Source organism: Apodemus sylvaticus, chromosome 23 (genome assembly GCF_947179515.1).
Source record: "Apodemus sylvaticus chromosome 23, mApoSyl1.1, whole genome shotgun sequence".
Taxonomy (NCBI): Eukaryota; Metazoa; Chordata; class Mammalia; order Rodentia; family Muridae; genus Apodemus; species Apodemus sylvaticus.
This window is the reverse complement of record NC_067494.1, coordinates 9258133-9273133: the sequence shown is the minus strand read 5'-3', so window position 1 is coordinate 9273133 and position 15001 is coordinate 9258133. Positions and strand designations below refer to the sequence as shown.

Below are 15001 nucleotides of genomic sequence, written 5' to 3'. Positions count from 1 at the left end.
ACTGAAGCTTTAATCCGTACACTCACTATATATTTCATCAGAGACTGTAGTGCCTGCAGATGATTGAAATGACTAAAATGCAAATTAACTTCATGGATGTTATTTGTGTTTTTCTGTTGAAATGTAATACTTTAGGTTCCTACAGCAGAGTCTGAGAAATAAAAGTTTACAGATGAATGACTATAAGATCGCCCTGCTATGTAATGCGTATTCCACAAATTCAGAGTGTTTTACATTACCTATGGGGGCTCTGGTAGAAACTATTTATGGAAATGGAATTATGAGAGTGCCTCTCCCCGGGACAAGCTGTTTGGCCTCAGCATCAGTAACTCCCTTGCCAATGAACCTCCTGGATTCACTGACAGTGCATGCCAAGATGAGGTTTGTTCTTTTTCTTTATCTGGGAATTGATTAAAAAAAAAATCTGGTACTTTTTTTGTGATTATAAGTTTGTATGTGTACATATGTGTATATGGTCTGTGCATTTAAGAATGATTTCTTCATGGGGGCTGGAGAGATGGCTCAGCAGTTAAGAGCACTGACTGCTTTTCCAGAGGTCCTGAGTTCACAACCATCTGTAATGGGATCTGATGTCCTCCTCTGGCGTGTCTGAAGACAGCGACAGTGTACTCACATACATAAAAATAAATAAATCTTTAAAAAAATGATTTCTTCACAAAAACAGAAATTCTTAACTATAGAAGCTATAGGCTGTGCAGAGGAGCCTGAGGCAAATTGTGACTTTGTCCTTTTCACAAGAAAATGGAAAAATCTTTTTTTTTTAATTTTATTTTATTTTATTTATTTATTTATTTATTTTTTTTTTTTTTGCTTTTTTTCGAGACAGGGTTTCTCTGTATAGCCTTGGCTGTCCTGGAACTCACTCTGTAGACCAAACTGGCCTTGAAGTTAGAAATCCACCTGCCTCTGCCTCCCAACTGCTGGGATTACAGGTGTGTGCCACCACCTCTTGACGTGCATCTTTTTTTTTAATGAGTAAATTTATGATTTTATCTGTTGTAGACAAAAGTATGCTATATATTTTGTTTTTTTCCTATGATAAACATCTTTTCATGTGATTTTCATCCAAAACAGTTTTAGACTGCTATGACAAAGTTTCTTATGAAGCCTGAGTGGCCACTCTGCATTGCTGGGTGTCAGGGTTTAGTGGCGCCTTGGTATTCAGGAGATGTCGATGAAGGTTCCCTTTGTAGTGGTCACCGTGATGTCTGAAGCTGCACTTGCTTTCAGTCTTTGAATAGTTTTCTGAAAGGAGAATTGCTATGTCCTGGAATTTAAAATGTTAAGGCTCTTGCCTTATTGAATTACACACAGGGACACTTTTAGAGTTGTGTTTGTTTCCTGGAAGGAGAGAAGCTTCTGTTGGCGCTAGACCTCAAGTGCCCAGGGTGCCAGGCTGGAGCTGTAGTACAGCCTAGCACAGCATGCTGAGAAGCAGGCGTGTGGGCACACAGGACAGCAGTAGGGTCTCTTCTCGAGCTGACCGTTCAGTGGGCGTGGGGGTAGAAGGCTGGTTATCCTAGCAGCTGCTCAGTGAAGCCCTGAGAAGGACTAGGCCATCCGGAAACTGCTGTGCTCTCACGTTTTAAGGACTGATGCAAACTTAAGAGAGCACTGTGTATAGGCCAAAGAAAATGTATCTGTAGCTCTGTAGATAGAGCGTGGGCCCTACAGAAGCCCTGCTTTTCCTCCCTAATGGTGCACTGTGTCACAGAACGTGTGTTATTTCACTTTCATATGTGAGAGATTTGAGCAAAGCTCTGCTAGAAGCAAGCACGTGGCTTTTAGCAGTAATTTATTAAATAATATTGTGATAAATGTGATAATGTTTTGTGATGACCGTGATAAATGATGCTCCTCAAAGGTCCTTTGTTACGTGGTTGAGAGGAGAAGCTGGCTGCCGGCGCCCAGTTGTGCTCCTACGGCTTGTATGGAAGGCTCGCTCGCTCACTCGCCCGAGCAGAAGGATCCCCGTGTGCATGTCAGCTACTACACCCCCAGCCAGGAAGTTCTGTAGCAACCACAGTTCATTTCCAGTTGTGCAGACGTCACTGCTAAGTGTCCATTCCGCTGACGCTTGCTAAGGGAGCCAAGTCTGCAGGAGCCATTGCATTTCAGATGCATTGCTGTCTGCCGGCTGCTGAGAAGAACGACTCCTGTGTTGACAGACCCGGTTCTCATTTTCCTCTTCTTTCCTCCTCAGCCTTATTCACAGCATTGCCACCAGAGTGATAAAACTGGCTCACACGAAGTCCAACGTCGCGCTGGCTCCAGCACTAGTGGAAACTTACAGCCGCTTACTGGTCTATATGGAAATCGAGTCTTTGGGCATCAAAGGATTCATCAGTAAGACAAACTTTGCTGCTGTTTGTAATGATTAACAAGTTGTTAGCAGTCGTCCAAGTGCCGAGGACAGCCTGCTGAGACAGGACAGGAGAGCCAAAGGGCAGAGCAGGCCTCCCCTAGTGTCTGAGGAGGGAGGGAGCATGGCAAGGACCAGGATTACGCAGCTCAGAGGCCCAGTGGGAGTGGGGTGGGTCCTGTCCTGCACATGCAGCTGTCGTCGTCTGCAGCACTGCTGGAGAAGAGAGGCGAGGAGAGGCCTGAGTGTGGCCGTAGGAAGGAGTTGCCGTCCGCTGTAGAGGACAGCATGTCAGTGGTTAGCAGTTCAGAATGACAGGTGCTTTCTGACTGGAGACGCTTTTCTGATTCATTTCACCAGTAGTGTGAGTTTTACCCACAGTAACTCTTTTTCCCAGAAGTGAATCCAGCTTTCTTTGGATAGAAGAAAGAATGAACAAGGAAAGGCATTAGGTTTTTCGTTTTAGTCTAGGTTTCGGCTTTTTTGAGATAGTTCTCCTGTTGTTCAGGCTAGGCTGACCTCCGACTCCTTACGTAAGTGAGTCTGGCTCTGAACTCTGAACTCTTGCCTCTGCCTCCCGAGTGCTGGAATTGTGTGCCCCCATGGGTCTCTGTCAGTCTGTCTGTCTGTCCTCTCCTCCTCCTTGTTAAGAAAGTGAATCTGTTTAGTTACTAGCTGCAGTGGTGTGCCCTGCAGTCTTGCCTGAGGAGGTTGAAGCATGAGAATTTCTTGAATGTGAAAGTTCACTGCCAGCCTGGGTAATGGAGCCCTCGGCTTCAATTGCCAGCACTATTGATAGCGAGGTGTGTGTGTGTGTGTGTGTGTGTGTGTGTGGTGTGTATATGTATGGGGAGGGGGATGGATCTCTCATACTCAGAAGTCGGCAACCTTGACTCTGTATAAAAGTGTCAGAGAGGTAACTGAGATGTGAGGCAGGCCAGAAAGGCTCTTATGGTTTGCTTGGTTGGTTTTGCTTTATGTTTGTGTGGTTGCTTTCATGTTATTGTTCCATATTAACTGAGCTTGGCATGCCAAGCTCTGGAAAGGAAAGATAAATTCAGTGTGTAGTTAGGCTCTGGGATTTTCACGCCTACAGGTGGAACTATGTATACACTCGTGTTTATAGTCTGTGCTTATAGTAACTTTCACACACATCCTGAGTGACATTCTTCAGGTAGATACAGGGATGTCCTTTTTCTGACTGAGTCCCGGGATTCTGGCTCTGGTAGGTCAGCTCCTGCCCACTGTCTTCAAGTCGCATGCGTGGGGCATCCTGCACACCCTGCTGGAGATGTTCAGCCACCGCATGCACCACATCCAGCCGCACTACCGAGTTCAGCTTCTGAGCCATCTGCACACGCTGGCTGCAGTCGCCCAGACCAACCAGAACCAGCTCCATCTGTGGTGAGTGGCCTGTGCCGCCTGCCTGGGCTCCAGGACACCCTTCCTTGGAAGTGGTGATCTTAATCTCCTCCCCCCTTTTTTATTTGCCATAAAATTTACATTCTGCTTCTAAGACACCGTAATTCCAGTGAAGGAGTGGAATCCAAGTTTTTAAAAGGAATTGGATTTATATATGTTTCAAGTCATAATTAAAGTATCATTTTATGGAAAGCAGAGGCAAATAGATCTATCTTTGTCAGTTCAAGGCCAGTCTGGTCTACAGAGTGAGTTACAGAACAGCCAGGGCCACCCAAAGAAACCATATTTTGAAAACAAAACAAAAAAAAGGTTATTTTAATTTTGATTTAAGTGAAAACGAATTTCAGATGGAAATCTGTAGCTTAATGGAGGAGGGGACACAGTCTCGTGTAGCATAAGCTGACCTTGAATTCATTTTTATAGCCAACACCAGATAAAAATTCTGATCCCCCTGCCTCTGCCTCCTAAATGCTGTTTCTCTTAGAGTTCTATTGCTGTAAAGAGACACCATGACCATGGCAACTCTTATAAGGGAAAAGCATTTAACTGCTGCTGGCTTACAGCTCAGAGGTTTAATTCAGTCCATTATCATCATGAAGGGAAGCATGGCGGCATGCAGGTAGACATGGTGCTGGAGAAGGACCTGAGAGTCCAGCTTCTGAGGCTCAAAGCCCACCTCTTAGTCTCGCGTCTCCTCCAGTGACGACTTGGTATGTACTCCACAGCCCCACCTCCCTGTGGACCTAGGGGCCATTTTTAGTCACACCTACCTAGTAGTGAGGTGCTGTCTATCTAGGAGAGGGCTTTTCTAGTCTACAGGCTGTCTTTGTCAGAAGTGTACGAGGCCAGCTGTGTCGAGTTGTAAAACTTAGCATCAAAAATGGAGGTTATTTATATCAGCAGAGGGAAATGTGTAACTTGGTGTTGTTCCACATTCACACCTCTGGATCGGGTCTGCCGACTTCCATGTGAACCGTGCGTTCCTGCTTTCAGCGTGGAGAGCACTGCGCTGAGGCTCATCACAGCCCTGGGGAGCTCAGAGGTCCAGCCTCAGTTCACGCGCTTCCTCAACGACCCCAAGACGGTGCTGTCCGCAGAGTCCGAAGAACTGAACCGGGCCCTGATCCTGACCTTAGCCAGAGCCACCCACATCACAGGTAAAGACCCTGCAAGGGTGTGGTTAACACACGCTGCGCAGCTCCTCTCAGACCACGCTGAGGAGGCCGTTCAGGAGCAGCAAGCCAGTGGCGCTGGCCTCTCCTCAGATCGGTTAAAGATGGAGGCGCATGGCACTGTCCTTCTAAGAAATTCCCAAAGATTGTCTTAAGAATCATGTAGCGTGTAACATTAGCCTAAGTAATGTTTATGTAAGAAGTACATTCTGGAGCAGAACTCTAACGGCAGTGTGCGTTGGTTTCGGTTTGCTGGTGCCCTTTAGTGTCCGGGGTAACGGGCACAGGTGGTGTCTCCATCTGTGGGCAGCATTGTCCACGGCAGTGTGCGCTGCTGTGCTGCTAGAGCAAAGGAGGCAGGCAGGGCCTCGGGCTGGACAGCTTGGGCTTTCTCAGAACTGCGTGTCCTTTGTCTGTTTCTGAAAGTTCCTTAAAGATGAGCTGCAATGTGAAACTCCGGTCGGGCACTGTCGCGTGCACTGTTGCGCTTGGCCGCCCCATGATACATACATACATACACTGGCTTATTTTGTATATTGAGTACAGTTTTAATGTATGAGTCCTTATGGACTCATCATTCGGAAAACACATCTCATTATAGTTCCACAAAACAACATCTTTACATCTGGGAAAACAATCACAGTCCTGGACAGGAACTTTTCCAGTCTCTCTTTTCCACCTGAAACATCAGTCTCAGCACCTGTAGAAGACGCTGTCCTTTGGTTCTCTTAGAGCAACAGGATGAGTTAATTTTCGAGAGAGTGTCTGCCTGATGTTTATATCTGGGTAATTACTGGCTTTTCTGTCAGATGGTCTTCTATCTACAACTGAAATTCCACGAAGACAGGCAGCTGTCGCACCTGAGTCCTGCCCTTCGCATGTCCCTCCCCCTCCCCCCACCGTGCACAGTCCCACAGGGAGCACTGGGACTGAGTCTGGATGTGCTCATTTTTACAGCTTTGCTGACAGGGTTTTCATTCATTTTTCATTGACACATAAAAAGAATCCTACATTCTTATGGGATACTGCATGATGTTTCCACAGTGTGTGCATTGCATAATGTCCAAATGAAGGTAATTTACCTGCTCAAAAATTTTCTTCATTTGTGATAACATTCAAAGTCCCTTCTGATAATTTTATAAATATTTATATATATATTTATATATATTGTTTTTTTTCGAGACCGACTGGAACTCAATCTATAGACCAGGCTGGCCTCGAACTCAGAAATCCGCCTGCCTCTGCCTCCCAAGTGCTGGGATTAAAGGCGTGCGCCACCACCGCCTGGCCTGATAACTTTAATATTTATAATTTTTAGGACATTAGCTGTGGTCTTAACTGAGACCAGCACCTTTTGTCCTTGTTGAAATCAGGTGGTGTATAATAGTGTATAATAGTGTAATCTGGTGCCGCCTTTGAAGTGTGCAGAGAGCCAGGCATTTCACTGTTTCTTTGAGAAATGCTAAGGATAGCTGCAAATTATTATCTGAATAGCTCTGAACACATCAAATCCTTGAATGGCAGTAGGACAGTAGGACTAGCTATAGCAGCACAAGCCTGTAATCTTAGCACTTGGAGAATTTGAAGCAGGAGGATTGCAAAGTTGAGTTAAACCTAGACTTTATTGCAAGACCCTATCTCAAAAATGAAGGACGGACGGATGGACACTGGCAACTGCTAGAGATGAGTGGACCACACTTTGAGAGTTGTTTGTTTAAAAACAGGAAAGAAAAGATACCAGATTTATCAGTTTCAGCTACATTTTTGTAAATTGTTATGTCCTGTAAGTAAACATCTCTGATTTAGAGATTTACACTTGGGACATACAGGGCATGTATTCGGACATCTGCTTTTTTAATTTTGTTCTCTTGGCCTAGGAAAAACCTTATTAAAACTAAAAGAAGATTCTAAAGTCCTTTGTTTTCTCTTCACTAATTGTGCTCATACTTCCTCATAAAAAGTCCAGGTTGTTCTCAAAGGAAAAGAGTGTAGGTCCGAGGTAAAATAGAGGCGCGCAGAGGGTGGGGGCACTGAAGCGTCTCCTCAGTGTGCCCGGTTGACTCTGCTGTCTGTCTTTGACAGGACAGATCTGTGGTCACAGAGCTCTGACTCGTGTCTGTCTGTTTAGATTTCTTTACAGGATCTGATTCAATCCAGGGAACTTGGTGTAAAGATATCCTTCAGACCATCATGAACTTCACTCCTCATAACTGGGCTTCACACACCCTTAGCTGTTTTCCAGCCCCTTTGCAGGTAATTTGGTTCTGAATTACATATTAAATTCACGGTGATCTTTTCTTCCAGTCACTGGCTTTCTAGGGAGTGCTTGACTTGGTAATAACTGAAAAAAAAATTGGCTATTTCCTTTTTGAAAATTATTTTTACTTCCAAAATCTCTTGAGTTCCCTCTCATCCTATTGAGGATTAAATGTGTTTCTGAAAATGTGATTATTATGGCTTCATTTTTTTAAATGAACAGTTTTAGAATCTCAAAAGAGTTAACACAATCCCTGAAAAATTCTTTCCTAACACTAAGATGGAGAAAAATAAGCTTTATCATAGAGCTCAAAGATACTAAATTTGACTGTATTGATTTTGTTTTTAACTGTACAACAAATCATAGCTGTGGCTCCATAAAAAAGGGCAAGGCAAGCCTCCTGTGTCTTGTCTTCTCGGACGGTGGCGGCCGGCGTGGTGGACATTGACCTCCCATGACTTCCGTGAAGCTAGGATGTTGGTTCTCAGCCAGCACACAGCTCCGGAAGCCTTGCTGAGCCGCAGATTCTAGATGCCAGCCTTCGAGCTTCTGGGCGAGCGGATCTGGGGGAGGGCCGGAAGACGGGCTGAGCACGGGGACCGTAACCAGAGCCACTGCTCTGTCCTAACTGATGGTCCTGGGGAGACACTGCCTTTGTGACCTGAGAAGGAGACACGGGCTTTCTTCCTTCTCTCAAAGATTAGCATAAAACGATTGGAGAGACTTTGAATTCAAGCTTGCTTAGAATGTTTGTTTAGGAATTAGAAAAAAGAAACTCAGAGTTGCTAGGCCAGCCTGGAACATTCAGGCTTTGGTCCCTGCCTGACTCAGGCACGTGGTTCTGTAAGATGCACGGGTACTTGTTCTGCCAGAGCCAATACAGACCAAGCTTCTCGCCTCCGACCGCCCACTGTCCCTTTGTCTGTATCCAGTGACACGAACTTCTGTTCTTCCTTTTAGGCTTTCTTCAAGCAAAATAATGTACCTCAGGAAAGCCGGTTTAACCTGAAGAAGAACGTGGAGGAGGAGTACCGGAAGTGGAAGGCCATGAGCGACGAGAATGAGATCATCACGCAGTTCTCCGTGCAGGGCTTCCCACCGCTCTTCCTCTGCCTCCTCTGGAAAATGCTGCTGGAGACGGACCACATTAGTCAGATTGGGTACAAGTAAGCCGGAGCGCGCCTTGGGTGTCGGTCTGCCTGGCAGTCAGTGCTGTCCCTCTGCGCGCTCAGTTCTCACCCTTTGCCTTCCAGGGTGCTTGAGAGAATCGGGGCCAGGGCCTTGGTGGCCCACGTGAGGACATTTGCAGATTTCTTGGTGTATGAGTTCTCTACATCTGCGGGCGGTCAGCAGCTCAATAAGTGCATTGAGATTCTCAACGACATGGTGTGGAAGTACAACATCGTCACGCTGGACAGGCTCATCCTCTGCCTGGTAAGTGTGTGTTTCTAAGCCTTTTTACCACGCTTTGATCGGATCGTGTGAGTGGGAGGCCGGGTGCTGAGTTCCTTTGTTTGGCTTCAGAGAATTTCATGAATTTATGCTGTGCTTACGCTTCCTTAAGGAAGAAGGACTTTCTGAATTCCTTTTTCCGGTGCATATTCAATGATTAGTATTGTATTCACAGAAGATACAAAAGTGAATAGACTTTTCTGGCTTTGTTATGCTTTGAAACACAAATGGTTTATTCTCAGAGGCTATGGGTCAGGAAATAGTGAAAAGCTATTACCTGTCTTTGTAGCGTGCTAAACTGATGTAATCATTCCCTTTGGTAGTCAGGAGTCTGACACTTTCTTGTGTGGACCCAGCATCCTCCATGTGTTCCCTTGGCTTCTGCCTGTTAGTGTATCTCATAGGTAGTTAGTTCGTTTATTTGTTTGTTTTAGGATTTGTTTTTATTTTTATATGCATGAGTTGTTTTGCTTGCACTTGCTGAGTACCACGTGTGCAGTGTGCATGGAGGCCAGGAGAAGATGCCAGATCACCTGGAACTTGGAGCTACAGAAAGTTCGAGAAGCCGTGTAGGTGCTAAGACCCAAACCCTGCAAACACCACCTGCAGGAGCAGCCAGTGCTGCAGACTCTTGAGCCAACACTCCAGCCCTTCAGGCCAAGTTTTATGAAAAGACTGAATTAGTCTAGGAAATTATATACTTTAAAAAAAAAAAATCAGTAGTGGCTGGGTATGATGGCGCATCTCTGTAATCCCAGTAGATATGGGGGAATTGTCATAAGTTCAAGGCCAGGCTGGTCCACGTTGAGAGCCCAAGGCCAGCCAGGGCATGCTGGTAGGCTTCGTAGTGGCTTAGTTCATTCCACTGTCCTCTTGTCTGTGAAGCATAGCGTACAGGTAGTTGTAGTGTAGTAGGGACTAAGACAGGTTTACCTGGCAAAGGTAACATAGTGATGTGGGGAAATAGCATCAGAAACGAGGGGCTATCATGTGACCCTAAATGATACAACATCAAAGAAAGGTTTACCTTAAGGTAAACATTCCTAGCAGGAGTAGTAGTGAAAGAGGCCAGAAAGGGTCAAATAATCTTTAGGAGTGCTGGAAAATTGGTTTGGGGTAGACTAGATGTGTAAGGAAATTGTAACAATATAATTTTCTACAGATAGGACAAGTTCAGCTAATTTTTGTGTTTGCTTCCAAAGGCAATGCGCAGTCATGAAGGGAACGAAGCCCAGGTCTGTTATTTCATAATCCAGCTGCTGTTGCTCAAACCAAACGACTTCAGAAACCGTGTGAGTGACTTTGTGAAGGAGAATTCCCCAGAGCACTGGCTCCAGAGTGACTGGCACACCAAGCACATGAACTACCACAAGGTACCACTGCAACTGGCGCCGGTCACTTCCCAGAGCAGCAGCAGGACTGGCTGCGTGGCCGGGCCCTTTGCGCTGTGGTCTGTTGTTTCCCTCATGGTCTGTCTGTATGGAAGCAAATTAGCTGTGGAGTTAGGCTATGAATAAGAGTGAGTTGTGACTGTACTTTTAACCGACATGATTCCGTATCAAGTGAAGACAACAGTAATAAAATTAGTATGGTGTGACTCGTGGGGAGCTGGGGTGCTGCTGATTTAGGGAGCATGTGCTTTGCTCAATACCAAAAAAAAATCCAAAATGTATTTTTTTTAATTTTCATTTTTTTCATAGCTCTTTTAAGTTTGCTTTTCGGAGCTACTCTAATAAACGTCTGTCTCTTCGCTACAGAAATACCCCGAGAAGCTGTATTTCGAAGGCCTGGCAGAGCAGGTCGACCCTCCTGTGCCGATCCAGTCCCCCTATCTGCCCATCTACTTTGGAAATGTGTGTCTCCGGTTTCTTCCAGTATTCGATATAGTGATCCACAGGTTTTTAGAGTTGCTTCCGGTGTCCAAATCTCTGGAGACTCTCCTGGATCACCTAGGGGGCTTGTATAAATTCCATGGTGAGTTTGTTCAGCGTGCACTGCCATCTGACACGTCTGTGAACAGGTCGGCTGAGCACCGCTAAGTGGTGCAAGTGGTTGTGCAGGTTGGAAGTGCTGCACGGTGAAGCCAGACAGCTGTCGGAAGACGCACAGCACGGAGCCACGAGGTTTCTCTATAAACAGTGGATCTCGCAGGCTTCCGAGAGGTGCGGTTTGAACTTCAGATACACACAGTCTGTATGATCAGGAGGTCGTAAGCATGTGTGAGTCATAGGGTTGTTACAGCAGTGGTGGAGGAAAAGGCCCATCTGAAGGAAGATTGCTTCAGTGGACTGAGTTAAGAAACCTGCGCGTTTCAGAATAAGGCCAGGAAAGGAAAACATACCGTACTGCAGCAGGCTCACATTAAATGCCAGTTTCAGTTTTATAACCTGAAGATGGTGATCCTTGGAGTAGCCTAGTGAGATGGTGCATGGGAGTCATTGTTTTAGAACGATGAGGTCACGTGGGGCTCACAGCCTGTCTCAAAGCTACATCCCGGCCCTAATGGGTATTAGCCTCTCAAAAAGCAGTGGGCCGTATGCTGAGTACATGGGAGCCAGGAGCGCGGTTTGCTGGGCTGTGCTTGCTTAGGAGGCCATTGAAACTCTGGTCTAGACTGGAAACTAGAGCATGGTACAGCCTGTGACACAAGTGTGAAAGCCGCTGCGGAGATGAGTGTCAGGGGTGGCTACCGGTACCTTTATCTACAATATCTTCCTTGAAAGGAGAAGTATATTACTATACAGAGTACGTGTCAGGCTCTAGGGAGAGTGCTCTGGATGAGGTGACATGGGACCACACTGTCTAATGGGTATGCAGTAAAATGTCCCACTGTGTGTGCAGCTGGCTATAGTCTCTTCGCTGGCACTGTGACAGTTGTCTGGGTGGCCTTCCGTAGATGCCACTGTTACAGTTCCCTAGGTGGCTGTCAGATGCCACTCTGGTTTCTCACTCTTTGCCTTTTCTTGTTTTGTTGTAAGTACACTGCGGCATTCTACACCTGGCTCTTTCTCGCTTCCCCTGGGCTGAGGTTGATGATTAGCGTCAGTACGTAAGACCTCTGCCTCTCTCTGATAATTTCTCAGTCCTTTCGTAGTGACCGTTTCAACAGTGGGAACAGGACTTGGCATTTGTTGCTTTCTATCTTTTTTTGCATAGTAAATTTACAGAGGTGAAGCTGTCTGCTCAGGATGACCATCCTTACATATCATGTGCATTTTTAGGACTCTTCTACCTGATTTAGGATTAAAGTGCTGCCTGTATGCACTGGTCCAGAATGTGAAGTAATGTCCTGATCCTCTGAGCTGGTTTTAGGTAGTCATGGAGGCACAGGATTCGAGTTCATGCTTGTGGGTAACCTGGTAAACATGCTAGACTGTCTTCTGCTTGGCAGACCGGCCCGTGACTTATCTGTATAATACTCTGCACTATTACGAAATGTGCCTGAGAAACCGTGACCATCTCAAACGAAAACTTGTCCATGCAATCATTGGCTCCCTCAAAGATAACCGGCCGCAGGGCTGGTGTCTCAGTGATACCTACCTGAAGCACGCCATGAATGCCCGAGAGGACAGCCCCTGGGTCCCAGAGGACTCGTACTACTGCAAGCTGATTGGCCGGCTGGTAGACAATATCCTTTCTTCTGTCATATTTCTCCCAGACTTTCCATGAATAGCAGTATTTTAGCTTGTAAGAGCAGTTTTAAGGTAATGTTTTTATGTATTTCAAAACTTCATTTTCAGTTTTTCTCTTTGAGTTGCTTAGGCTGACATCAGACTCTTCGCCTTGGTCAGTCTGCCTCAGCTCCCAAGGAGCTGAGGCTGTGCGAGCAGACTGTACTCACCCTCGGTCTGCAGTGTCAGTCTTAACTGTGTGGTCATGGCTGGCCCCACCCTCGGTCTGCAGTGTCAGTCTTAACTGTGTGGTCATGGCTGGCCCAGAACTTGCTGTGTAGACCAGGCTAGCCTTGGACTCACCGGTCTGCCTCCCACAGGATGGCATTAAAGGTGGCCTTTATGGTTTTTTTTTTTTTTTTATCTCTGTAAAAATTTTGAAACCTTAAATTGCATCATCATACCAGACATGTGAGAATTTTCTCTGTTGCTACTCAAACTTAAGAACAGACATTATGGACATGTGTGTCAATAAAGGAAATCTACTTCTCTATTAGTACACAGCCTCTTACAGTGCAGGCAGGCGTCAGTTTGCTCCTGGAGAGCGTCAGTCTTGTTGCTCTAAATATATCCTTTAAAACCAGGGATGGCAGCAGTTACTAGCACATAGCCCTCGCACTTGGGAGGCAGAGGCACGGAGATTTCAGAAAGCTCAAGGCCAGCCTGAGCCACATAACAAGGCCCTACTTCAGTTAATGAATTAAATGAATATTAAATCCTTGAGTGCTTGCACAGTAGACATGTTAACAAACAGCAGACTGCGAACTGTAACTGTATAGCTATTGCTTTCTATTTTTATTTGTTTTTTATTTCTTGAGTTTGATTGCATGTGTACAGTTGTTAGCAGTCTACATAACATGTCTGCATACCTTGCCTAAACAAAGGAATGTATTTACTATGGTAATAGGATTACTCATTTTAAAGAACTTTTTACGTGAAATTGCCCTGTAACTATAAAAAGTAGGATAAAGAAGCCTGAGGCCTCTTTGTTGTGTGTCCTGCTGGTGCAGCATCTGCTCTCAGAGGTGCTCAGTGTGCTTAAGTCACACAGTACTTAGCTCATGATACTTATCTTGTGTTTGCTTTATTGTTTATCCTTTTGTGATTTAATTGTAGTTAAATCACTTCTTGACAGCCCATAATCAGATCAGTTGATAATCAAATGAGATGCTTACAGTTGGAACATTAGGAAATATAACTGCGAACTGTTAATCTCAGAATAGTCAAATTGTTATTGCCTTAATCTTTTGCACCCATGGCTGGCAAGTCTCCAGGACCCTTCCCAAACTGTGATTGGAGATTCAATGAGTTCCCCAACCCTGCTGCCCACGCTCTGCATGTGACATGTGTGGAACTCATGGCCTTGGCAGTTCCAGGCAAAGATGTCGGGAATGCCCTTCTCAATGTCGTCCTGAAAAGGTCTGTGTCCTTTTTTCTAACACTGAGCTCTTTGCTTCTGACGGGGTTGCTGTCAGGCAGACCTGTGCCCCAAAGCGAGCACCACACATCTTCCGGTCCCACACTTGTCTCTGAGGGGCAGGAGTAAGAAAATGAACATGGCCACATTCACTAGACCAGGGTCTGCTCACATTGTACCTTTCATAACCTACTTGATGATTGAGTTAGTAGTAATGTTAGCTCGTCACTAATGAGTCTCTACAGATGACCAGGAGCAGGGCAGGCCTTGGTCTTAGAGCATCTGCTCAGCCAGTGCTAGACAGTGGGTTCAGTCCCCAGGTACATCCTACACCCCAAAAATGTCCTGTTAAAAGGTCAGCAAAAAGTAGGGAGTAGTGAGTGGGAGAAGGTATAAAGTTCAGTAGTGTTCTCAGCCGTACAGCTGTTGTTAAAGGGCATGTGCACAAAGAACTTATTTTGTGTATATTATTTTTTTTTAAAACCCCATTATAATTTGGAGTTGATTGGTTGTGAGTCTTCTATACAAAACAAGATCCTTAGTCGAGTGTAGAGACTGTTTTCCTAACTCCGCCTTTTTCCCCCGTCTGCTTGCAGCCAGCCCTTAGTACCAAGGGAGAACATTACAGCGTGGATGAATGCAGTCGGTCTGATCATCACGGCCCTGCCAGTGAGTCCCTGACCACGGTCTGTACCTAGTGATGCAGTGTCGGCCAGGGAAATGCATTCGGAGTACGCTGACCCCAGGGGTCATGCCAGTTAATGAGCCGCCGCCTCCTTTAGTCTGTCATGCCACTGCTTTTTAAAAAGTTAGAGCGAGGCTGGAAGCGCAGCTTAGCCAGGAGTGCACCTGCCTGACGTGCACAGAGCCCTGGGTGTGAGGGCATGTAACTTGGGAGGTAGAGACAGGAAGCTTCTAAGTCATCCTCAGCTACATCATCAGTTTGAGGCTAGCCTGGGCTTCATGAGACCGTGTCAACTCATACACGAAGTTCCAGTCACTGTCACTGCCCCTTCGCTGGTCTGCGTCCCTTAGACATGTCTGCCTGACTCGCCTGTCTCTGCAGTAGCAGCTCCCCAGCCATCGTCATTGCTGTCTCAGTCAGTTACCATGCTGTGCATCCAGCCGGTCCTGCACACTGGCTCATTGGGAAGCGATAGTAAATAAGACGTTGTGCCGACCGACGTCTCTCCTCCATCATCCACCAGCTCCTGCAGCCCGTGTGGC

At 46.0% G+C, this 15001-nt stretch overlaps 1 protein-coding gene across 3 annotated transcripts in view; it reads left to right on the top strand.

The window, feature by feature from the left end:
- Positions 1-15001, top strand: part of Med23 (mediator complex subunit 23) — a 46252-nt gene that overhangs the window by 26159 nt on the left and 5092 nt on the right. For 2 of the 3 annotated variants that reach the window (XM_052169218.1, XM_052169217.1), the window contains 12 exons: positions 136-381; positions 2225-2367; positions 3613-3787; positions 4799-4962; positions 7106-7230; positions 8195-8400; positions 8488-8668; positions 9889-10059; positions 10444-10660; positions 12078-12314; positions 13611-13776; positions 14371-14443. In XM_052169218.1, the coding sequence (XP_052025178.1) occupies positions 136-381; positions 2225-2367; positions 3613-3787; positions 4799-4962; positions 7106-7230; positions 8195-8400; positions 8488-8668; positions 9889-10059; positions 10444-10660; positions 12078-12314; positions 13611-13776; positions 14371-14443 (2104 nt within the window). Of the gene's footprint in view, positions 1-135; positions 382-2224; positions 2368-3612; positions 3788-4798; positions 4963-7105; positions 7231-8194; positions 8401-8487; positions 8669-9888; positions 10060-10443; positions 10661-12077; positions 12315-13610; positions 13777-14370; positions 14461-15001 lie in introns of all 3 variants that reach the window. The other variant, XM_052169220.1, reaches the window with a different exon arrangement.